At 44.1% G+C, this 24893-nt stretch overlaps 1 protein-coding gene across 4 annotated transcripts in view; it reads left to right on the forward strand.

Moving 5' to 3' along the window:
* Nucleotides 1-24893, forward strand: part of ACTN1 (actinin alpha 1) — an 87160-nt gene that overhangs the window by 54308 nt on the left and 7959 nt on the right. For all 4 annotated transcript variants that reach the window (XM_069017623.1, XM_069017620.1, XM_069017621.1 and 1 more), the window contains exons 6-16: nucleotides 681-759; nucleotides 6626-6707; nucleotides 8370-8455; nucleotides 15268-15360; nucleotides 16460-16690; nucleotides 17157-17304; nucleotides 17908-18058; nucleotides 20471-20579; nucleotides 21066-21206; nucleotides 23162-23344; nucleotides 24067-24201. In XM_069017623.1, the coding sequence (XP_068873724.1) occupies nucleotides 681-759; nucleotides 6626-6707; nucleotides 8370-8455; nucleotides 15268-15360; nucleotides 16460-16690; nucleotides 17157-17304; nucleotides 17908-18058; nucleotides 20471-20579; nucleotides 21066-21206; nucleotides 23162-23344; nucleotides 24067-24201 (1438 nt within the window). The remainder of the gene's footprint in view (nucleotides 1-680; nucleotides 760-6625; nucleotides 6708-8369; nucleotides 8456-15267; nucleotides 15361-16459; nucleotides 16691-17156; nucleotides 17305-17907; nucleotides 18059-20470; nucleotides 20580-21065; nucleotides 21207-23161; nucleotides 23345-24066; nucleotides 24202-24893) is intronic.

The following is a 24893-nucleotide window of genomic DNA, read 5'->3' on the forward strand; positions in this document are numbered from 1 at the left end:
AGCAGCATTTGTGCCATGGGCTAACCAAGAGAGCTTTTGCTCTGTGAAAATCAGAACACTTTAGGAACCATGAAAAAAGGACTGCCTCTTAACTTTTGTAGTATGGCAGAGCTGAGAAGGGGTAAGAGGTTCTCTTGCTCTGCTTTTCATATATCCAAACTGGCAGATGTTCCAGTGAAGATTCTGCGTAATAGGGTTTTTTTCCAGCACATTTTGAAGCCTTGTATGAACCATATAATGTAAAGCGCTTCTAAGAGCTTAACTGCCATCCATGCTCTCCAGTATTTTAGTGGAGCTAGCTGAGGACACCTGCCTTTTCCCTAAGGAATGAATTTTTTCTCCTTTATGGCTTGTGTCTACACGTTTTTTCACCCTTGAGCTGACGTGCTGCACAGGATATGCACGGAGAGTTCAGCACAGAGATCTGCCAGAAATGAGGTGCTAACTCAATGGGCAAGTCTTAAGCACAATGGATTTTTGTAGGGGTTGAAAGGAGTCTTTATTGCAGTCTCATGCACATACAAGACATCCCTCACTCCCAGCACTTACAGAACCACTGCTAGTTGGAAACTAAACTAGAATTAGTTGTGCAACTGCCTTGCTGCCTTCCCTCATGCTCACTGCTGTGTGTCTCCGTGGCTGAACAGTGTTCATTGTTCTCTCTTGTGTTTCTCTCGTAGTTGGAAGGATGGCCTTGGTTTCTGTGCTTTAATTCATAGACACCGTCCAGAGCTTATCGACTACGGGAAGCTACGAAAGGTACAACTCCTTTTGTTTATCAGACAAGATGCTTGGCTCCTTGGAAGTAAAGAGGGAAAAGAATTAGCTTGATAAACATAATTGGAGAACTTCAGCACAAGCTGGCAGTTGCAGGACTGGGGAGGAAGGAAAGAGGGATGAATCAGTACATTCAGGCTTCTTAGTGAAGCGTGAACTTAATGAGCTTCCTGCTTGACTTTTCCCTGCTTTCAGACTGCCTTGTATGAGACACACGTGCCCCAATCCCAGCTGATGAGCAAAAGCTGGCAAACTCAGTAACACCAAATGTGAGAATAGTTCTGTGCTAATGTCACAGACTAGTGAGTCAAATCAGACTTAACATTTCTGTGGAGAGTTGGCTAGAAACCAGTTATCTGGTGTTCAGAATGCAATAGCTCATTGAGGGGTTTGTGTGCCCTCACTGGACACTTGTCACATGGTTCCAGCTCAGCACTGAGTCATCTGCAGTGCTTTTGGGCTTCCCCTAGCACATAGGTATCAGGTGCCAAAAAAGCATTTGTCACAAAACTCAATTTTACTTTAAAATTTATTCTGGTAGCATGATACCAAGCTGCTCCAAAGTTTACTTCCTGTGTGATCTGGAGACAAGATTGCTGAATAGATGATGACAATAACCACTTAGTGGTTTATGCTGCTCCCAATGTCTTGACCCAGCAGTGCCGTAGAAGATCAAACTGGGTTCTTATCCTACTGGCATTCCTGCAGTCTCCTGAGATCCAGTTTTACTGTATCTGTGCCCATGTCACCTAGAGCATAATTAAGTGTCACCAAGAGCGTAATTCATGTGTTATTGCCGAGGCTAATGCAAAAAGCTTGTCCATCAGATCTCCTGGGCTGAGTGTTTTAAGTGCATGTGTGCTTGATGTTAGCTAGGGAAATAAACATAGAAGCCCATCACCAACAGACCTGGGTTCTTGGACCACCATGCAAAAGACAGAATGTAAATGAGCCAAGCAAATTAGCTGCATTCCAAAGGCAACGAGTTGTACAATGCCTGATCTGCTTTTCAATAACCTTTTAGATCTTTACTGTCTTGCAGAGCAGTCAGTTATATTTTCTGATTGGTTTTAGTGTCTGGAGTCAGCACATGATGAGTAAACAGTGGGAGGAGACTGTACCTGTTCACATAAAGAGCAGTAAGAAGAAAAGGACTTATTAGAGTAACATTTTCAGTGCCTAATCTTGGGAAAATAACACAGCTAAGCAATGTGTGCCTGACAAACCCAGGCTGGTAAATGCTACAGTGCATTCTGTTATCAACAAAGCCCTAAGCCAAACCCAAGCAAAAACAGCGCGAAGGAAAGTGAGTTATTTGGTCATATTGTCTGCAGGGTTTTTTGGGTGAAAAATAGGGTGATTGTTCTAGCTAAATTCAATGTACATGAGAGGGGTTTTTTACTACTTGGAGTAAGGTTAAATGGAACCAGCATCTTTTAATGTCTGCTTGCTTTTGATCCTATCCTTCATCCGGTTCCCTCTGTCCTCCTTAAGTCTTCTCACTCTCTCTGTATTGTTTTTATTGTTGTTCTGCCTCAGTTACTCTAAAGGGATGAGATTAAATGTATGTTGGAGAACTCTACAACAGCTGAAATCTTGAGTAAATAGCTGGGAGGAACTTAGAGCCTAGTCTTTAGCTCTGGCAGTTGATGTGTGCTGAAGAGAAGTTAACCTTTTTTATGCTAGGTGTTTGAAACCCCTTTGTGGAATGTATAAATACAGAGGAGACTGCTGAGAAGCAGCCATTACAGTGGATAGTAGATTTGAGATCCACCTCAAGTTCTCTTCCAGCTCCAGGGAGCAGTGGCATCTCAGTTGTGTGTGCCTTTGGCGATGCTGTGTGTGTTTCTGTGTATACACACACACACAAATGTACAAGATAAAGAGGTGAAATCAGTCCAAGCTGCCCAGAGTTCTGCACTGTACCTCTTGTTTGGGCAGCATTCTTTTGCAGCTTTAGTGTTTTCTGCTCTTTTACAGAAGCTGTGTCTAGGCTACAGACCTCTATTGGCACTGTATACTTGCAAAAGGTAGCCAGTGGAGCAGCTGCATGTCTTCCCAAAATTTAGCAACTTCTTTTGTCAGCACTGTTTTGTATTGAGTTTGTTCCTAGCTATTTCTCCTAGTCTAGCTATGTTAGTGGAACAAGCACAACCAATTTCTGCATATGGGCACTGCCTAACTAAAGTTATTTCTATAGTCCCCGCCTCAAAACAGCAGGTGCAAGTCCAAATTGGTGGTGGTGATTCCCTGACACCACAGCTACTTGGTTAGATAGTTTCTGTTTAGTGCGGGTCTGTCTGCTGTTACTTGGGTCACTGTAGATAAGCTCATGGTCTGCAAGTGAGGGGCATGGAGAAGATGGGGTTTCCCTTCCTCCTTTTGCCTCTGACTGTAGCTCAGCCGTGAGCCACATCTAAGATACTTTCATCAAGTACAGTGATTGATGGCTCCAACACCCCATCATATACCACAATCTGTGGTCTGTGTACTGCTGTGTTATATGCAGATATTTCTGAAAACGTGAGTTTTGGAATTCTTTCCTAGAGTCTTTAACTCTGGCAGATATAGTAAGTGCTTGCGCTCTCTCAATTTTCCTCCCCCTCCATCTCCTTTCCTGACTGCTAGATAATAGATGATGGTTTTTGTTACATTGCAATAATTGCCATGGCAACCTTGTGTGCTGCAAGGACTTGGAAATAGCTGGAGGAAGAGAGGAGTCCCTGTATGAGTTAGGGTTGTGGCAGAAGATGAAGAGCCGCAATAGTCTTTAGTCAGCAAAAGCAGAGAGTGAGCCAGGTTGGCATCTGTTAGGGCAGGTTTGCTGTCTGCCACTATTAAAACAAAGTACCTCCTCCATGGTAAAGCTATAGATTTCCTTTTGGCTAGCCCAGCTAGAGTCTGGCAAGTTACTGTTCCTCTTCAAGCCCCTGGCATTGCTATGTTCATGTAAATGGAGTTGCACCTCTGCAGCCTCATCTGGGTCAGTGCTCTTCTGGGTGTGTGTTTCAGCTGTGGAAGGAATCGGGACAGGTGACTTGTCTTTTGTTTGATCTGCTGTGTTGGGGCCCTTAAAATGTGCCTGCAGCCATGGTGCTGCAGTGCGAGACTTGGAGCTGCCAGGCCAGTCTTTACTACATTGCCCCTTTTCATGGGCATCAGCTGAAACAGGGGATTTGAAATAATGATCAGTTAGCGTACAATGGGATGGAACTGAAAGTGGTGGAGTTCGTAGGAATTTCATAGGCCTTGAGACCCTGTTGTAGTCTTAGATAAGCTCCAGGGGAAGCCCTAAGTCTTGCACAAAGAAGCATCATTGTTGTGATGAGCTGCTCCAGTGTCCTTGAGGTGTGAAGCTTTTTCTACAGGGGACAGTCTTGCTCGAGTGTAGCTCTCTGCTCATCTCAAAGCTAGTCTTGGACTTAGGTAGCTTGCTTTCAGTAGTACTGTCTTTAGTTTCATTCCTTAAGAGATATGTGATCACACATCTTTCTTGCATTTGAAGTAGAAATCTGCTGGCTTTATCTAGGTGAGTCTCCAGTTTCCCACGTTAAAACTTCCAGCCCTTCCTTTGGGACTGCCCAAGCCCAGTAAGTTTTCCCATCAGGAAACCTCTCCCAGCTTTCAGCCAAAAATTTCTTTTTAACCTTTGGCAACAGTGCTCCTGGTGGTGTTCCTTGCAAACTGATAGGAAAGCTATCTGCAGGGAGAGATTTGCTCCTCCCTTTCCTCCAGGAGAGGCTGATGGATCACGATGCAACTTGTTCAGATGGGTCTGTGCCAAGGAAGGGTGTGTGTTAATACTAAACACTCTATCAGGGTGTTAACAACCATGATGGTCATGGTCAGCATAGGGTGAAATTTGCTACACAGTGGTGACATTTCTACAGAAATAGAAAATGGCACATGGGCTAGGGGAAGACTGGCAAGAGAGCTGCCACTTGGCATTTCTGGACACTCCTGCACTTGAGTAAAAGAAAATAGGTTCTTTTTCCTTCCGAAATGAAGCTAGGGCCATGTCTACACTCAGTGAACAAGGTATGTTATATACCAGCTAGTCTCACCTCGTCAAGTAAGGCTTTTAGTTACGCTATGGGTTCATAGAGATTTCTCCACATCAGGCACAGAAGACAAGTAGGTTGAAATTGAAGTGGTTCCTCTAATTCCATGCCATATGATGGTTCCTTGTGTCTGGAGAATAGTAAAAATCCACTGCCTCCTCCACTGCTCAACTCTGAAGAGGTGGATGTAAATATATCTGATGTAGTCACCATTGAAAGTGTATTATATAGGAATATGGGGATTTGACACTGTCATACTGTATGTGATAGCTGCTGGCTTCATCACAGCATGCCTATGCAACATTTCCTTGCTTAATGTTGACTTGTTCCAGTGGACTAAATACAGATCACTGTCTGTTTTAATGGCCTTTGTGTGTGATTTACTTCAGTAGGTGAAACCCTGCTGTCTGCTAGAGACATTCACCCAAAGGAATATGTTGCTGATGTTGGATGCCAGCCTAATATATCATTGATTCCTAGGGAAATGCTGCAGGAAACTGCTTTTTGGAGCAGCTGAGTTTCCTAGTCCATGAAGGCTGTAATCTGAGGGCTGCATAGTGACCAATGCCATAAAGGAAGTTCTATTCATGCCCATACCTTGTCTGCCCAAGCCTGCCTAGCTTCATCTTTCCTGCTGGGTGGGTTCAAAGGAAACTGCCTGTTGATTAGAGTTCAGAGGCACAGCTTAATCTTCCAAGTCAGTTCAATAAGCAAAGACATATGATTCACATAGAAAATAAACAGAACATGGATGCCGCTCTAGAAAGAAGGTGAAATAATTTTACTCCCTATTTCCTGGTTTTTTATGTGGGTCTCAGTGTGGGTGGCACAAAGGGCAATATGGAGAGTACCACCCCATCTTTCCTCCCTCCCAAAAGACACCAAACAAGATGGCTAAACACTAGCAGTTTATGCACAGCCTTTCATCCGGTAGAAGCCATATGTCTCAACAGTAGAAACTGATAATACAAATGTAATTCAAATCCATGAAGTGGATTGATCCACAATAATGAAGTATCATGGTTATACAGGAATATAGGAACAAGCTGGTATGAGCATCTTATACAGGTTGGCAGGTGTCTTGTTGCTGATTATTATGTTTGAATGCTGGACACAATTTGCAGAGAGTCTTTCATTTTCAATGACATTTGTATTTCATGTTTTCTTGTGTGGCTCTTTAAAATCTACAGAAAATTTATATAGAGAGGAATAAATATGTACTAAGGAAAGTACAAGACCTGTGCAAGAGGAAAAGCAATACTCAAGGCAAACTGGGTACTGCTATATGTATTTATTTTGTAGAGATTTGTTGAAACATTTCTCTTCCTCCCACTCAACTGGTGTTCAGCAAACTGTACACTAGCTAAGGACAGCACCCATTGCAGATGTTGTTACTATTTTAGTATTGCTTAGATGTTCTAACAGATACACAGCTCTGCAGTTCTTGGAAATGGAAGTTGCAAACCTAATACAGCATGAGATGTAAATGTGAGATGTGGTCTCATCATTACTATCAGTATGATGTGAAGCTAATTTTAGTTTAAACTAGGTTCAAGACAAAATACATTATTCCTTTTTTTTTACAAGTGCACAGACTCTATGTTAATTATCATACCATGAGTCCCCAGGCTCTTCTTTCAAAAGGAAGCTAATTATTTCATCCTGATACATGAGGCTTCACACACAATTTTTTCTGGACAGCACAGTTACCTGAACCAAACCAAGCTCTTTCTGAGAGAAATGCTGTTAAATTTGACGCTGATGCCCTTCCTCTGTTTCTTTCCCAGGATGATCCTCTAACTAATCTAAACACAGCTTTTGATGTGGCTGAGAAGTATCTGGATATTCCGAAGATGCTGGATGCAGAAGGTAAAGTAGAATCCGACTGCTTTTAACTTGCTTTTTCTCAAGAAATTTTCCACTTCTTCTAGGTGGACTTCTTTTGTACAAGATTTCAGTAACCTCTGTTCCCTGCATGACTGTGTAGTAAATGTATAGGGAAAAAGTTAAAATAGAATAATGAGTCATATGTTCTGCTTCCCTCTTCCTCCTCTGTCCTTCAGTCTTTTGAGTCTAGCATGGAGATCTTAGCTTGGGGTTGACACATGAGGCAGAGATGAGTAACACCTGTCATCTGCTGACTGAAGTGTTCCCTTTCAATTATCAGGCCAAATAGTGAGTTAGTGTATGGTGTAGGACTGTGTTCCTTTTGCTCCAGGGTTTTTTTGTGTGATCTTTCTGACATTGCTGGTGTTCTTCCTTTTGAGGGCATGATGTTGTTGTTGTTGTTGTTATTATTATTACTATTATTATTATTATAAAAACCTGCTTTTTCTTGACTACTCAGAAGTGTTTGGCCTGAAGATCCTTCACTGACTGGATCTGGAGACCAAGGCAGAGTTCCATGTTGTTCAGAGATGCTTTTGCTGCTGATTATGATTGCTTCCCTGAGGCCACTGGGACAGCAAAGATTACTTTTCAGAGCCTTGTCAGGACCAGCTTGGCAATAGATTTTGAAGACTGTAACTCTGGAGTACAAACAACAGCCTGAAATAGTTCACTGGTTGTTGGCTGTTTGCCTAAAGCCAGCTGGTGTCAATGGTAGAAGCTGTATTTTGGGTTTGGGTTGGACAGGAGAAAGAGTTAAAGATTTTTGTTAAATAAAGGAGTAGGAGGAGCAAAGAGGAAAGGTGGGAATAGGACAGCCAAACCCAGTGAATTTATATTTCAGTAACTAGGATGTTCCTATTCCTAGGTACTATTTCTGATCCCCGGAGATGAGTTTTGCTTTCCCTGCATTCATCATGCTGAGGTTAAAAACAAAAAAATCATGAGGTTTCCAGAGTAGATTCAAATGTTTCCTACCATTCTGTAGGAAACACAGACACCTCCAAAATAAGTGGATTTAGCTTCAGATCTCAGCAAAAGTAGCAGTGATGAAGAGAGCGCCTGGCAGGAGCTCTCATTTCTCTTTACTGATCTCTCTCCTTCCTCATGGAGTTGAGCTAATGTGCATTCCTCCACACCATTAATTCTGATCTCTGGAGGTGTTGAGTTTCCCCTGAAACTAATGAAAGGGCCTCTTGAAATTCAAGCCATCATTGTATTGAAACGGAGGAGGGAGGCATGGAAAAGAAGGGAGAAAATATCTTTCCAGAAGAACAGAACTGTGTGGAGGAATTGCATGGCTATAAAAGTCATGTCAGCCTGCTGCCAGTTTGGGTTGATTCAATCCACCAATCACAATAATATTCTCAGGACAGGGAAGTGCTGTGACACAAGACATGCTGACACACGGCTGCATTAGCCTGTCCAGAGTCTGGAGGAAATTTTATGATGAGGGAGGGGAACCAGAAGGGTGATCCTGGGTTCTGAGACACACACATCTTCTGGGGAATGCTGGGAAGCCCTGTGGAATCACTATGACAAGCACACACCGCAGCAGGCCTCCTGGACAGTTGTGGTTCTTCCTCTCCTTTGCTTTCCTCCCATCAGTTGATTATGCTCTTAACGTGAGGTTTTTTTTGACAGACATTGTTGGAACTGCCCGTCCTGACGAGAAAGCCATCATGACCTATGTTTCTAGCTTCTACCACGCCTTCTCAGGAGCCCAGAAGGTATCGCAGGATCCCAAGCTCCCTCCACAGAGCACACCTGGTGCCGTTGCTAATGTCCAAACCTTTTTTCTTTCTCTTTCTCCTCTCTAGCTACGGGCATCTTTATTATCATGTTCTTGGTAGAGTTGGCTGTTGGTTCAAAGTGGTGCCCCAGATATAATACATGGGGCAAGGGAGCCAGGAATTCCATTTCCCTGTAGTCAGCAGTACTTCCAATGGCACTTAGGTATGCCACACTTTGGCACACATGCAAATTTAAGGGAGCAGGGGGCTCTGCCTTCTCCATTTGCCCTACAAACTGCTGTCCTGCTGGCTGAGAACCTGTACCTCCTGTTCCTGGTAAATCTGAGCTAGGATGCTTGGTCTCACAAAAAGTAAGGGCCACCACATAGATGCTCTGCCCAGCAGGAAACTGGAGCCTGCCCCCATGGGAAAATAATATAGATACCTATTAACTTTTTTTTGCCTTTTCCAAAGATGGAGAAACAGAGCTGACTGAGGTTTCATGAAGGGTTTAATGAATGGCCAAAGCTTTCTTTTGCCTTAATGTACGCTTCAGGTTCCAGCACCCTTGCTTTAAGGTCTGAACCTGCTGCTTTCTCAAGTTGTGCCACAAATTCAGTCTCAGTTCATCTGGGGCTTACAAAGCATGTCTAACAAGTACATCCATGGTGGTTTTGCAAACAGAGCATTGCTTATCATGACAGAGATGCCTGGTTTTGTTCATTTGTATCTTTTTTTCCCCCTCTTTTCTCATCTGTGTTGGAAATCAGGCAGTTGAGTCCTTGCTACTTCTGGCTAAGCCATTTTCCTGTTGGTAATGGAGTCAGTTCAGGAAAACATTTTGTGGGTGAAACCTTGTACACATCTCTTGCCAAAACCAAGCAGCCGCCTGTACTTCAGTGCCTTAGGAACAGGCAGTGCGCGTTGCAGCAGAGCAGATCCTGTGTAGGAAGTGCACTGCGTAGGAAGGCTCTGATCTCCAGTTCCTCGGCGTACGGAGGGCCTCGAGCGCGGGCGTTCAGATCTCCAAACAACTTGTTTGCATCCTTGGGCCAGGCCCCCAGACCGCAGCTGTGAAGGTGCAGAGCCCAGATCCTCCTCTCAGGATCCCCCTGGATTGGGGGGTAGGGAGGGGTGCCGCTTTGAGCCACAAGCCAACGCTGCTAGCCACCTTCTGATCCGAATTCCCAGCTCTCCGCATGGAAATCTGTTTGGCCTGTCCTGCAATGCATGATGGGAAGTTTTCTCCCCCTCTCTCACGCCACCCATGATTGTTTTGTTTTATCCTATGTGCTGCTTCTTACTTTATCCTTTCAACCTCTTTTCCTTCTCTGCACAGATATTATAGGCACGCTAAGGCCGGATGAGAAGGCCATAATGACCTATGTCTCTTGTTACTACCACGCCTTCTCAGGGGCGCAGAAGGTGAGACTTTACTGCTAACAACCCCTCCCCTCACCCTGCCCTGCCCACCTGTCCTCTCCAATGAGGAATGCCAGATCCCCATCCGCCCCAGGGCGTTTGCAGGGAAGCCCAATGCATCCAGTGATGCGTTTGGATATGCCATCTGTAGTCTTGCTGGAGAAGTGATGTAAATGTCCTTTCGGACAGACTTGAGCTGCTCCTTCCCTCCAGTGTCACACCACAGCAGAGGAGAAAATATTTGGTAAAGCTGGCATTGAAAGGTGAATGGATGTCTGCTCTGACAGAGGCAGAACCCTTTCCGTACCTAGTGGGCGTTGTCCTGGCCGGGCAGTGTGCCTCCAGAAGTACCACAGTCCAATCCGCCCACTCCAGGAAATCACAGCCTGTCCCTCTTGGGCTGCCATCCTGCCTTCCACACTCAGCCTTCACTAGGTCTTTTCCTAGGCTGAATCATCTGTGAGCTGGTTACATAGCACTTTTGTGCTCCAGCCACAAAGTTCAGTTCTACCAGATGTTCAGCTTTCCCAGACTAAGGAGGTTTTTCCATTCCTTGTTTCTTCCTTGTCATTCTCTTCCATTTCCCAAACCACCCATATGTTTTATTTCTCTTTCCTCTGCCTTGTCCATTTCCATACCTTCAGGCTTTCCTGCTTCCTCTGCTTCCTCTTTACTCCAAAGTCTCTTAACTAAATAGTTGCAGATTGCCTTTGGACAAGCAATTTCCCAGCAATCCTTTGAATAAGGGAAAAAGTTCCATTCTTTTCTCCCATGTCATAACCTGCCTGGGCTGCGGCCCTTCCACAAGATTACTGCTAATTTCAAATTGTAGGCTTTAGAACAGTAAAATCCAAAATCCAAGACTACATTCTTCATGTTACAAACAGAATTAAAATCTTGTTGTTTCCCCCAGCCACAACTTCTTTCTCTCATTAGGCTTTTTCTATTTGAGACACAGTCCTTGTGTTGCCCGTCTTGAGGGCTAATCTGACTCCAGGAAGATTCCATCTCTTTTGTGCAAAGCAGTGCTGATGGTCCCAACATTGATTCAGTTACCATGCTGATGCTGACTTTCAGAGGGCAAATGCAAGCAGTGGTTTCCAGGGAGCAGCTCTTTAATTCAAGCTTTTTGTTCTTTGCCCAGTTTCATATAAATTACATGATAATGTCTTGTTTCCAAGGAACTGGGAATGTGTCCCACAGCAGTACAGTAGACTTGTCCTTGTGGTGTAATGACTTTCCTGCTAGGATCCTGCTTTGTGATCCTGTGGTTTTTTGTTCAAAACACTTAAGACCAGTCTGCAAGCTCCAGCCAGCTGATACTTGCCCAGGAAGACTGTAGTTTCAGAAGTCATGCCAGTCTGATGATAAGGCCTGCTGTTTGCCAGGTGCCCCTGAGGGACTGCTCCATGCTGTCTGCTTAACCTGAGGAGCTCCAGATGAGGAAACATCAAACCACAATACGAGGAGGGTTGTAGCCTGCTGCAGAAACAGCCATGCAGCTTGCCAATCTCTTCCTTTTCTCTCTGCACTCACTCCATGATTTGGGAACCTGCTCAGCAGGTTCCATACTCTGATCAGTAATTTAGGTGGATGCTAAGTCTCCTGGGATAACTGAAAACAGTCTTTTACTTGCCTCAGGACCTGAACCAAGTAGCTGTGGCAAAAACTAGAGATCAAGTTTCTTAGTTATTAAAGTTTCAATCCCATGTAGTCCAACTGGCTTACAGGGAAGATCTAATAGTTTGCTCATTTTTTAGCAGTCCTGGTGGGCCAGCAACTCAACTGTGCCCTGGCAGGAGGGGCACAGCTCCTTTTTGGAGCTGCCCTAGTCATACATTAGCCAGCTGCTAAGTGATACAGATTCAGACCTGCAGGCAAATGCAAAGCGTTTACTGAATATAAGCCTCTGCCCAGATGTTACTGTGTTGCCACCTCATGCAGGGTTAGGTGACTTACTGTGATATCGCTGAATTTTTCATTCAGATTTTTCACTACTGCCACCAGGCCTGAGGGGAGAGTCCCATGAGCTGCTTTCTACTTCTTTCACTTTCTTATACTGAGCCTTTGAAGGTACAGGGTCCCCAGCCTGACATGTGTGTATAGATGGCTGCTTTTTCTCTATGCCATTTGTATATATATATATATATATATACACATATATATATATATTTGTAGGTATACTTGCTTTGGTTGGTTTGCTTGTTTTCTAACCGCTTCTGACTTTCACACTAAATGCATGCAACTCCTGGTTGGCTTGATATTTTGTAAACTTGTGGAAATTTCTAACAAATGTTTTACTGTTTTATTAAGAGATTGTGTTTGGTGTACAGCATTTTGGAGTGGTCCCCTGATGCCAGAGGACAGCAGCAGGCAGGCATCTTCCCCTGGGGCTAGAGGACAGCAACAGGCAGGCGTCCCTACCTTGTGCACTGTGGGAATGCCTTCCTTCATGATCCTCCTCAGCAAAAAGACTTAGATCCATGAACTAGAGAGACTGCAAACTCTGCTTCTATCCTAAGCAGTTCAAGTTATGGTTGAGAAGTACAGAAAAGACAGAAGGCAGATAAATTGCTGCCATTCAGTTTTTCATTTTGATTCCACCAGAGAGCATGTGCAGACATACAGCAGCGTGGTATCATGCAGAATTGTCCTGGGCTTGTCCTCCCCAGCACTCTGAGTGCAGGCAGTACAGTGCATCAGCACGATGCTGCACTGAAGCTGAGGAGCTCACACACATTCCCTGAGAATACAGCTATGCAGCTTCCAGACCCCAGGATTCTGCATCTTCTCAGTGCTGCCCTTGTGGGCATCTTGGCTTGTTTGGAGCCAGGGTGAGCATCCTAAATGCATTGTTGCCATTAGCAGTGTGGGGAAGCCAAAACAGCTTTTTCCACGGAACTAATGAAGGTGTATGGGGAGCTGCCTTGGCCTCATGAAAACATCTTGGTGTTCCACTCTTCTTTTACTCTGAAGTGTTTTGCTTTAGTTTTGAGGTTGCCATCACCATGGATCAGCTCATTAGCAGTAGTGTGTGGGATATTTGTGAAGGTTCCCTGAAAGCACTGGGATCCTTCTGTCCTACCTTGCTCAGAGCACAGTGTAACATGTTGCTCGTGACATTAATGGTGATTAATGGCCGCAGAGCCTTTCCTGTGGCTGCAGCAACAGCATGCTATTGCATAGAGCAGTAGCAGTTCCAAGGCAAGAACCACTGGGAGACAAGTACTGGTGGGGGAAAGAAAGCCTCTAAGCTTCTGCCATTGGGATAATACAAATAATGTCCTAACTGCTGACATTCTTAGGGTCTTTTTGTTTGGACAGTTGTTCAATATGCATATATACACACACATATTTAGACTTGGGCAGCTGGAGAAAGTCTATCATCAGATACATGTAAATATGCCTCAGTGGAATGGGGTCCTGCCTGCACAGCTGGCTGCTGCTGCAGTGAGCTCATGGGGTGTAAAAATAAGAAAGTTAAGAATGTGCAATGAACACCTCTCCTGGAATGATTGAGATAAACATTTGGTATTGCCAGTTCCCTGGAGTCACTAGGCATATCATGGTAGGGCTCTAGCAATGTCTTTTTGACATACTATTTGGTCCCATTGTGTATAGTTTTCTCTGTATATCAAAACCACTCCACTAGAGTACAAACTTTAGTTAAAAACAGGTCAAAGTACGAGCTTTTTTACACATAACCATTGTTTCCACTTTTTGCAGATTTCTTTTAAGTGAAACTGCTCATTTTCATGTACAGGTCTCTCTGATGTGTTTTATATTAGCTGATAATCTGTGTATCTCATAGCTGGTCCACTTTAGGGAAGGGGCAGATGACTGAATAGATGTTTTAACAGCTTCATTTCATTCTACAAATTAGTAAGATTGCCATGTCCCCTGGGACCTTAGCAATCCATACATCACTGTACAGCCTATGACTTTGTTGCTATTCTTGCTGCTTCACATCAGCTATAAAAATTAGAGGTTTTTTCTCAAATGTCCTTGAAGATTGAATAAACAGATAATTAAAGGTCTTTTAAAAATAGAAAAAGGTTGAAACTTACCAGCTATAAACTCAGCAAAACTTATTTTGGCATCAGTCCCAAATGTAGTTTAAAGGCAGGACACAGCGTTGACAGTTGGTTTGTTGTAGTGTTGGCATGTACCCTCTTCTCCTTATTTGCACTTAGCCTCTGTGAGGAGGACTTCTCCCAGCAGGGCCTGGGGGTACCTCTAGCACCTTCCCCAGGCACCAGGGTCACAGCTGTACTGTGGTAAGAGGGGTCTGAGCAATCCCCTGATGCATCACAGGGGCACATCCTCAGGTGTTGTGGCATGACGCACACCATGGTAATGAAAAAGGGAGCTGATAACCCACAGATACATTCTATGAAAGGATCAGCCTGCTTGTATGTCCCCCATGCCAAACACATGCATGGCACTCCAGACCAGACTGACTGCTTCCAAGTTCATAGCTGGGATTTTTCTGATCCTTACTTTCCAAATACATGTTTTAACATGTTCAGCTCCCTGTAGAGAATCAGGGTTTGGTCTCACAATGGAAAGAAAGAAAGAAAAAGAAAGAAAAAAAACCCTCCAAGCCTAAATAGTAACAGTAGGATCATTTTTTATTGTGAGACTTATTTTGGAAGAGTAAGCAGAAGGATTACCTGGAAAGGTGGGGGGAAAAGAAATCCTCAGCTGGATCATGAGACCCTGAATACATGGTGGATGTATGCACCACCAAGGACGTGGGCCTGTAATCAGTGCCAGAAATACAGGGAAAACTGGAAGACAGTGCTCCTGGGCAGAATTTAAGGTAAAGAAGAGTATCTACCATTTTGTCTTCCAAACAAAATTTGGAATTTTCCTGTAAGTCCAGTCTGTGGATTAACTCTGTTTGGATAGTTCTTTCCTGGGGTAGAAGTATGGAGACAGTCTCATGAGCTTGACATCACTCTGTTACTGCTGTTCCAGCTCAGAATGCTGGTATGGGGAGTGGAGGTGGCAGCAGGAACTCCCTGTCTTTATGAAGAGGTAGCCAGGGTCCCTCTGGTAGAAATCAAACCACAAGGCGCTCTTACAGAAGCAGCTCCAGAAAAAGCATAGAAACATTGGTTGTCCCACAACATATAAGGTAGAATCAGTACAGCTGAGAATCTCTGAAGGAATGCATTCACCTGAGAAGGGAAAAAAATAAATCATTATAGAAGGCCAGATGGAAAGCAGAGCGATCAGGACAGATGTTTCAAAGTGCAGGCAGGTTGCTAGAGCTAAGGGTAGGAGATTTTACCTTCAAGTGTGTAGCAGGAAGCTAAACTGCAAGGTTTGGTTTGGGTTTTTTTCACACTTTTCCCTTCTTTCGTTTTTCTTCTCTTTGTCAGGCGGAGACAGCAGCAAATCGTATCTGCAAGGTGCTGGCAGTCAACCAAGAAAATGAGCAGCTCATGGAAGACTATGAAAAACTGGCCAGTGATGTAGGTGTTGGTTTCTGAATGTGGTAGTATGCAGAAAAGAATTGCATTTAATGCTGATAAGTAATCTTGGGGAGTGCTATTGACCCACTGCTATTTTCCCTGGGAAATTATTGTTTCCTCTTCAAATTGAAGACTGAACTTACCTTAAAGACAAGAGCAATCTACTTTAAAACAGAAAGTTTCCATCGAGAAGCTTTGAATTGCTCAGTTTATTAGAAGCCAGCCCAGAAATGCTAATTTTGAAGGAAAAATCAAGCTGGCTTAACTTACATTTGTCAGGACTATACAAGTTCATTATGTCTTTCCTACAGCTTGTATGCTAGTATACTGTAGAAGTCAGGATCAGAGAATAAAAGTTAGAGATAATTGAAGAAAGAGATACGCATTTGCTGATAATGGAAAGAATCTGTGTCAGATACAAACTGGAGGCTGCTTTTGTTAACTGAGAAGGCTTACAGACTGACAGCAGAGAAACTGCAGAAAGAGACCAAATGTGGTCTCTTTATTGTGGTAGGTAAGTGGGGAGAAGATGGACAACAGAAGGGCAAACATAACCCATAAGCCTGGTTTCAGCCTGTTCTGAAAAGCATAGGGCACTACTCCACTCACTCAGTGGACTGCCCATTGCATTAGCATTTTGCCAGCTCTCCAGATATATGAAAGAGCTACACTGACTTTGAGGAAGCTAGAGGGGAAAAAATGTAACTGAAGGCAAGAACTTGATTTCTCCTGTCAGATTCTTCTGGAGACCATATGACTTTACAGCATCCTTTAGTTATGCAACAGTCCAGCAAAATTCTTAAGGCTTTACCATAATCTGAGGATGTAGTTTTGGTCCTGGTTGTGCAAAAGCTGTGCCTTAAGCATATTGGATTGGCACTGCTGCAACAAGCAGTACTACTTAATGTGGTAGGGAATGTGCTGCTCATTAAAAAAAGTATTTCCAAAAAAGCTGGCAAACTTTTCTTCACAAGCCCTGCTGGTGGCAGATCTTTCTGGCAGCAAACGTAAAAGTAAATGGTCCCTTATGAAATCAGAGCAACACCTGCAGTTTTAACACAATTTTCAGTTGAAGGCTTCTTGTTGTTGCTCCTTCCAGCTGCTGGAGTGGATTCGTCGCACCATCCCCTGGCTGGAGAACCGGGCCCCAGAGAACACCATGCAAGCCATGCAGCAGAAACTGGAGGACTTCCGGGACTACCGCCGCCTGCACAAGCCCCCCAAGGTCCAAGAGAAGTGCCAACTTGAGATCAACTTCAACACCTTGCAGACCAAGCTGCGGCTCAGCAATAGGCCAGCCTTCATGCCCTCAGAAGGGAAAATGGTCTCGGTGAGTGGGGGTAACTGCTTCTGTGTACCCCAACCATGCCTAAAACACAAGACTCCCTTTCTGCCCGTGGGTGGGCAGAGAATGCCCACCTTCACAGTGAGATACTCTGCAGGAGGAACCCTGCAAGATACAGATCAGGGAGGCCATTAGGAGAGGATCAAGTGATCATTGCTTTCCTTTGTCTAAATCAGACTCTGAGGCTCTTCCCAAATTGCATGTCTTTATGAGGAGATGTCTGGGTGCCTTTTGTTCTTTCTGATTCAGAAACTGTTGAGTTTTATTAAAGTTTCACGCAGGGAAACTTTAAAACTCTAGAGGTGTTTAGAGAGGCTTTTTTCTGCAGACAGTTATATAAAAGCCCATGCTCACTCCCTCCAATCAGCTGGAGCCATGTAGCTCACTGAGACTAATGCTGGTGAACATCTTCCTTCTAACCTACCTTTCCTTCTCATGTTCCTGTCTCTAGGATATAAACAATGCCTGGGGTGGTCTAGAGCAGGCTGAGAAGGGCTACGAGGAGTGGTTATTGAATGAGATCCGGAGGCTAGAGAGGCTGGATCACCTGGCAGAGAAGTTCCGGCAGAAGGCATCCATTCATGAGTCCTGGACAGATGGTAATGCCAACCTACATGCTTCCTATTGCCTGACACAGTGCTGACTGTTATGTAGGGAGGAAGAGATGGGTTGTGCATGGGTTCTTCCATGAGAGTTTCCTCTTGAGAAGGCTAGATTTATTTTTTATTTTATTAGAAAATAATGTATGAAAACCAGCTTGATCTCTGTTCTGCATCATGCAGTCAGTGTTGGCATTCCCTAACTGTGGCAAAGTGAGAACTTTGGCTAGAAGAGAGCAGCTACAGAGCAAAGGAAAAGTTCCTGTACTGTAAATGCTTTTTTGGCTACCATTGGCTTTTACAGGATCAGCGTAGCCCATTTTGCACATACTGAGATGAGTCCAGTATAAACTGTGGCAGTGCTGGCTTAAGCTGCATTATGTGCCCTTCTGTGCTGTTAATGGCAAACTCACACTTTGTGGTTTGAAAGTGAGCATTGTGCTTTCTCTGGGCCAGCAGGCATGGGGACAAGCCTCGGGCAGGGCGACTGGAGTGGGGCCGATGCCCTTTTGAGGGCCCTCGAGGGTGCCTGGGTGGCCGGAGCTGGCTTTGGCCACCCTGGGTCCTGTCCTTCATTCTTCTGTCCTTTGGCTCCCTCCACAGGTAAGGAGGCAATGCTGCAGCAGAAGGATTACGAAACTGCAACCCTCTCAGAGATAAAGGCCCTGCTGAAGAAACACGAGGCCTTTGAGAGTGACCTGGCTGCACACCAGGACCGCGTGGAACAGATTGCTGCTATTGCACAAGAGCTCAAGTACGGCACCCCAGCGCACGTCCCATCCTTGGGGCCACAGAGGCTTAGGGAGCTTTGCTCTCTGCCCTCTGGAGAGCAAAAAATCCATCCTCATACAAAAATGCTGGGAATTCCCAGTGTTTGCAAACAGTATCTAGGATACTGCTATCCAGTATCCGGACACACCAGAAAAGCAGGCCAGAAAATGGATGAGTTGTGGGTGCTGTGGAGGAGGAGGCAGAATTATATTCCTAAGCCAAGTTTCCATCCTCTTGCAGTTCATTATGCTGCCATGCACCCTTTCCTAAAGAGTTTGACCTGCTGCTGGCACCTGCTGTGTTCCAGAGTTGTAACACTATCACACTTTTCCAGGAACAGAAGGAAAGAGGAGAGGATAGGAGGGTCTCAGTTTGCTCTCTTCTATAAAAAAAAAAATCCTCCTTTTTCTAGCTGGAAAAAAGCTGCTGGAGGCCATCGTGGCCTCATTCTTTCCCCCAAGAGCAGTGCACTGTGTGCACTCTGTTAAGCACTTGCTACAGGGCATCCTCACAGCAGATCACCTCTTTCCTTGCTCCACTCCAGCGTGGAAACCTTCGCCTCCACTCCCTTTCCTGGTGTAATACAGGTTACCAGGAGAAATGGGAGGCTCATCAGGATTGCTAGAGATAGCAGGCAGGAAAAGAGCTAGTGACTGCAGCGCAGGGAGGTTTTGAAACCCTGCATTTTTCTTGGCAAAAAACAGTCTGAACTACTTGGTGTTGACTCTGTTTCCTATTTTAAAAAGATTTATGTATCACACTGGCCTATCTAAAGTTAGTGTCTGGGCCAAGATCAGTACTCTTGGGCTGAAGAGCTGTTTTTCTCTAAAAAATTAGGATTACTGGATCAAGATCATTATCTTCTTTGACAACAGAGATTTACAGAATTGCTCTCTTGTCCACTGGAGAATTGACCTTGGAACAGTAGGAGGGTTCAAGGCAATCCTCCATGTCAGTAAGATTAAAACTGTGTCTGTCTGGCCAGCAAGCATTACCTGACCTGCCACTTCCAAAGCACACGCTACATGTCAGCCAAAGCAGCTGCAGCTCTAAGAGCAACAGGGAAGACTGAGGCCCAAGCTGTGGGAGAGATTATTTCTTCTGAAGTGTGAGAACAGTGAGCTCTGCTATTCTTATAAAAGCCATCTTCCATCTCAGCAAAGAGGCCATGTCCTGAAAAACCATGGCAGAGCTCCTTTTCTCCCCCTAAGACACACTGCCAGAGAGATGCAGAGGGTGTGGAGGAAGCCACTGCAGCTACGCATGGCAGGAAAGTTTGGGGGCATGGCACTACTACTACTACTCCCTAGCAGTAATGGTCCAGCACGGATGTGTTACAAGTCAGACTTTCAGAAGGAGTTCTTTCTTTGCAGTGCTGGCTCTGCAGCAAAGTAGATCAAGCAACTGATCTGGATTAAAAACCTAGCAAAGAAGTTATTTTTAGCCCAAATCAGTTTCCTGGCTAGTTTACTGAAGAACTCCATTGACAGCTATGCCCACACACCTCAGGAGGGCAATACAATGGCATGAAGAAACACGACTGGGGGAGGCCAGAGTGTAACCTCTATTACTGCTTAGAGAATTGCTCATCAGATGGCTCAGGGTCACTCAGTATCCCAGTGATTTATTCTGGGTTTTTCTTTCAAGGCTGGCACTTCCCAGATTGGCTGGTCTCCCTCTCCCTGCAGATTTCTCCCTCTTTGACCATATGCAGAACTATGAGCACAAAGCAGTGCAAGGCCATAAGCTTTAGCGTGTCCCTGTGCTCTCCTTTCCCCAGTCATACTTTCACCAGCTTGTGTTCCTTGAGTGTCAGCCTATAGATATGTCAGCAAAGCACTTCTCGTCAGGCTTCTAGGAGAGAAACCTACACTGTTATTCTGGGATTGTCCTAAATAAATTTACTGGGTTATGTAATTTAGCTATTCCTTGCCACCTGTACTATGCAATTCTTAGGACAATCTTAAGCAGTTTCTTAGTGTTCCTAATAAAATCTTTGCTTTCCATTCTGATGTACAAGCCACAGTTAGTTAGCCTGCATAATGTTCTTAAGCAGAGTACAGGAGCAGATTGCTCCGCTCATAATCTCCTTATTTCCAGTCTGAGCAACAGTCTATACTCCCTTCCCCCTTTGGCAAGTTATTCCCATCAGGTAGCCAGCTTCAGTGTTTATTGAGGCCTTGGGTGGTCCTGTTCTGTGCTGTTTAACGTACCATAACATACAGTGTCTCCTAAACTAGATCCTGATATCATCCTGACTTGCTTTATTTGCAGTGACCATGATCTCTTTGTCTGAATCTGTCTTCCAGACTGATAAAGATTTCTAATGGGTTTCTCTTATTTCTGTACGGGGTCTTTATTTGACTTTTTCATTTTTTTTCTCAACCCTTTATAGTGAGCTGGACTATTACGACTCTCCCAGTGTCAATGCCAGGTGCCAGAAGATCTGTGATCAGTGGGATAATCTGGGTGCTCTAACCCAGAAACGTAGAGAAGCCTTGGAGGTGAGATACGTTACAAGTTAGACCTTCTGGGTAGTGCATTTGTGGGGGGCAAGCTGCAGTGTGCACAAGCAATATCAGCTCACTTGTGAGCTCCTAGAACATCCTGGACTGTAAACAAGGGCTACATTTCAGTATACTTAGGCTGCTTTTCTTCCAGCCCAATTATGGTGCCATTTATTTTCTCAGACTATTGATTTACTTTTACATTTTTTGTGTTTTGTAATCTCATTCTGCATGAAAAGACTGTCTTTGTTTTGTTTTATTTCAAAGGACCTCGGATTTGTTTTATTTCCCTTAGAGGAAAAAAATCTGTCCAGCGTGTAATCTCTTAACAACAGAGAGATTTTTACTGACATGCCATCCTGGGAGCACCAAGGAGGTCTGAAAGGAAGGAGCAGCTCAGACAACCCATGTATCTATGTGATTATTCTTCTCCAACCATCTTTCCTGATTTTCTTTCTTCTTTTTCTTTTTGTGTGTGCACAGAGGACAGAGAAACTACTGGAAACAATTGACCAGTTGTACCTGGAATATGCCAAACGAGCTGCCCCTTTCAATAACTGGATGGAAGGGGCCATGGAGGATCTGCAGGACACATTCATCGTTCACACAATTGAGGAGATCCAGGTACAGAGTAGTCATTTGCACCAGTTAGGTGGGGACAGTGAGAAGTATGGGGTCTCCTGAGTTGCATGAATTCAGAGTGGTATGAATTTATAGGTTATATTTTGGTACTTCTGCTCTATTGAGTGAGCCTTACCAAGAGAAATAAAAATGAGTATGTTTTTCCTTGATTTTCTCCAAAAACCTGGATCTGAATAGATATAAAACATACATACATCATCCTAGCTGGACGATAAAACTGAAAGCAGATTTTTCAGAGTAACTCCAGAGCCATATTGATGGAAGCCTGAAAATTGAGAGAACCTTTTAGGGTCTTGTGGAATTTTTCTTTAACCCACCCAAGCAAAGCTTAGTGCTGCTTACAGGGTCTGCAGGTCAATTCTCACATGGAATGTCATGTCCAGGTCATTTGGTCTTACGTGACTGACAGGATGTACCATGAGGACAGTTGAGCTGCCAGCTGGTTCTTGGTGCTGAGCACAAGAAAAATCAGAATTGTCCCCTTTGGTGTGGAATTACCATTTGAAATCAAAGTTGTCTTGCCTACTCTAAGACAACAAAGACAAGTATCTCATTTTTTCCCCTTCTGAAAGGGTGTTAGGAAAGCAGCTTGAGGTATAGACAGGTAATTTGCAGACCTTAGAGAGCAGGAATTACTCTTTCCTGGACTGCAGTGAGGACTTCTATTTCACCTGCTTGGTGGGCTTGTGAAAAGAATCCAAGTCAGCTCTTTGCTGGAATTGCTGACAGGAGTGTGACCATCAGTGAGGCAGCAAATGGGAGACCTACAGGGAGCACAACAGCCAGGGCAGGAACAGAGCAGTGACTGTTACTGAGATGTTACTTGTTTCATCCATGATGCCCTTCTGAACAAAGGGCTTCATTAAGTCTTACATAATGCAAAATAAATCTAAACAGCACTTAAACACTTCCATCATCTCCTTGTGACTGTTTGCAGTGTCTTTCCCAGCCCCTAGACTTGTATTACATCTCTATGGCCACTACAGCAGCTGTAAAGTAGTGAGTCACTGTGTAAGAAAGGAATTTTACAGAAAGTAGTTAAACAGTGTGTGTTGTGAGAGAGAGCAGTCAGTCATGTGGTTTACTTTCATGCCCTCTTCTGTCCACACTGTTCCCTTGGTTATCCCTGCACACACCGCTGTTTCCCATTCATTTTCCTGCCTCTTTCCCTGCATTTGCTTCCCTAGTCTTGATCTTCTAGGTTTCTGGGATGAAGTACCTTAAAGGCCTGTAGAAGCAGTGGGAGATGAGCCAGGACCAGCTGGCTTGTCAGCTGGCTACAAACTACCAGCAAGCACGCCCCAACCAGCAGTCCTTGGAGCACAGCCTGGGCACCGCAGCAAGACAGGGAGCAGGAAGGACCTGTTGTGGTCAGGCAGAAGGAGCTGTTTTCCAGCAGCAGTAGCATGTGATGCCTGTGCAAATTTGCAGCTGTCTGAAAGACCTTCACCTGGTTCTAATTGATTCTAATGAAATTGAATCTGACTCTTAGTACTCATCTGGAGTTACTTTGGGTGTAGAAATGGTGCATACCTAGTGGGAGAAGAAAAAACATAGCGCATTTAAACTAGTGAGACTTTTTTTTAATAGTCAGATCTTCTTCCCCAAAGAGGCTGGCAAGCAGTCACTGAGCAGTGTTGCAGAAATAGTTCCTTCTAAATGATGAGCCGTTATTATTCCATCTTTTTTTGGTATGTGATCTCTGTCACTGGTCAACATGGGACAGAAAGAGAGGGAAAACGAGACTTCACATCATTTGACTACTTAAAACATCCCATTAGTGATACTGAGAGAACCTGGAAAGTGTGTTAGAGCAGCCTGCTTTATATGCTGGGAATATGTTAGCTTTTGCAGACACTTCAGGAATATGGTCTCTGAAGAGGCTATTTCATAAGTAATGTTCTTACCCTCCCTTTGCTGCTGCCTTCCTTCTGCAGGGATTGACCACAGCTCATGAGCAGTTCAAAGCCACGTTGCCAGATGCCGACAAGGAACGACAAGCCATCCTGGGAATCCACAATGAAGTTTCAAAGATTGTCCAAACATATCATGTCAACATGGCAGGAACGAATCCTTACACTACAATCACCCCACATGAGATCAATGGCAAATGGGAACATGTGAGTTCTTTCTAGCCTTGCATGGTAGTGGGGGCAATGTCACTGCTCAACTACTGTGGGCCCAGGAAGTGGATTATTTACTCTGCAGTTAACCTCTCATGTTTACTCCTGAGTTTGGTGTGGTTTTGTCATTTGATTTTGGCTCAATTGCCATGTGCTTGGAAAGCGGAAGATGTCTTTGATATAAATGTCTAAGGCACATCAGACTCCCTTTTACATACTAATTTTAAATGGAAGTTGCTAAATTTAAAAGCTTTGAGGTTTTTGATCTTCAGTTGACCTGCATGTATAGCATGTAAATCGGTATCCTTTTTCACCATTCAGCCCTTCAAATGTTCTATCTCTGCAGCCAAGTACCTTTTCCTTGCTGTAATCCTAAAAGAGCAACTACTGCCCATACCTGTTGCGCTTATGGTTCCTACTACCAAACAAAATCACCAAAGTGAGATCTGAACAGAATCCTGCAACTCAGTTAACATGAGCCACCAAAAACCCAAATAATGAATGGAAGGTGCTTCTGGTCTTCCATGGCCTGACATGAGCTTGTGTGTATCCTACAGTAGATTGGGTTCACATTCCATGAGTTTGCCCACTGTGACTTAAACCATATGAATGCTTGTTTTCACTGCAAACACCCACTCCTCCCTCCCTTGAGGCAACTTCTACATTTACTGTACATGTGCCTTTGTGTGTCTAAACTGCACACTTGCTCATTGTTGTAGGTGCGGCAGCTGGTTCCCAGAAGGGATCAAGCCCTGATGGAAGAACACGCTCGCCAGCAGCAAAATGAACGACTTCGTAAACAGTTTGGTGCACAGGCCAATGTCATTGGACCCTGGATCCAGACCAAGATGGAGGTAGTGCTTTGCAAATTTTGAAACAGTCTGTTTTTCTCTGTCATCTTCACTGATATCCTTATTCGTGGTCTCTCTTGACCACTGTCACAGCCATTCTTTCTTCAAGTTACAACAAGAGAAACATCATAGAAAATACCAAGAATATCAAGATTAATATTGGTTACTGAAGTGCTTGCACTTTTCTTCCCCTCACTCTAGTACCAGAAGAAAAGCATTACTTAAGATGGAGAACACTGGTATTTTAAGATTTGTGTTTAAATGCAACAAATTAAAAATCCTAGATCAGAGACATAGTTTGTGTAATTGCTTTCGCAGAATGATCTTGATACACATGACTAAATAAATACAATGAACATACCAAACATCTGCAGAGGAGACATTTTTAAGGGAGGTTTCTCTTTAGGTAAGATTTGAGGTAAAGTAGTTGGAGCTGATGAAACATAAAAATACGAAGCTATTACTGATGGTAGGAGCTGGAAAGAAGAGCGCGATTACAGAAATATTATGTCTGTATGAAGGAGCTAAGTGGCAGACAGTACACCAGAAAAAGATCTGGCTTGGTACATTACTAGCTTATGGACTGCAGTTTCTTTTTCTTTTGTATCCTTGTATTAGACATATCTTATGTGATTCACCTCACTTGGAAAATGTTCAGGGCCGTGCTAAATTTTTTGCTGACACTGTCTTGGCTC

The sequence above is a fragment of the Aphelocoma coerulescens genome, chromosome 5, assembly GCF_041296385.1.
Source record: "Aphelocoma coerulescens isolate FSJ_1873_10779 chromosome 5, UR_Acoe_1.0, whole genome shotgun sequence".
In the NCBI taxonomy this organism is placed as follows: Eukaryota; Metazoa; Chordata; class Aves; order Passeriformes; family Corvidae; genus Aphelocoma; species Aphelocoma coerulescens.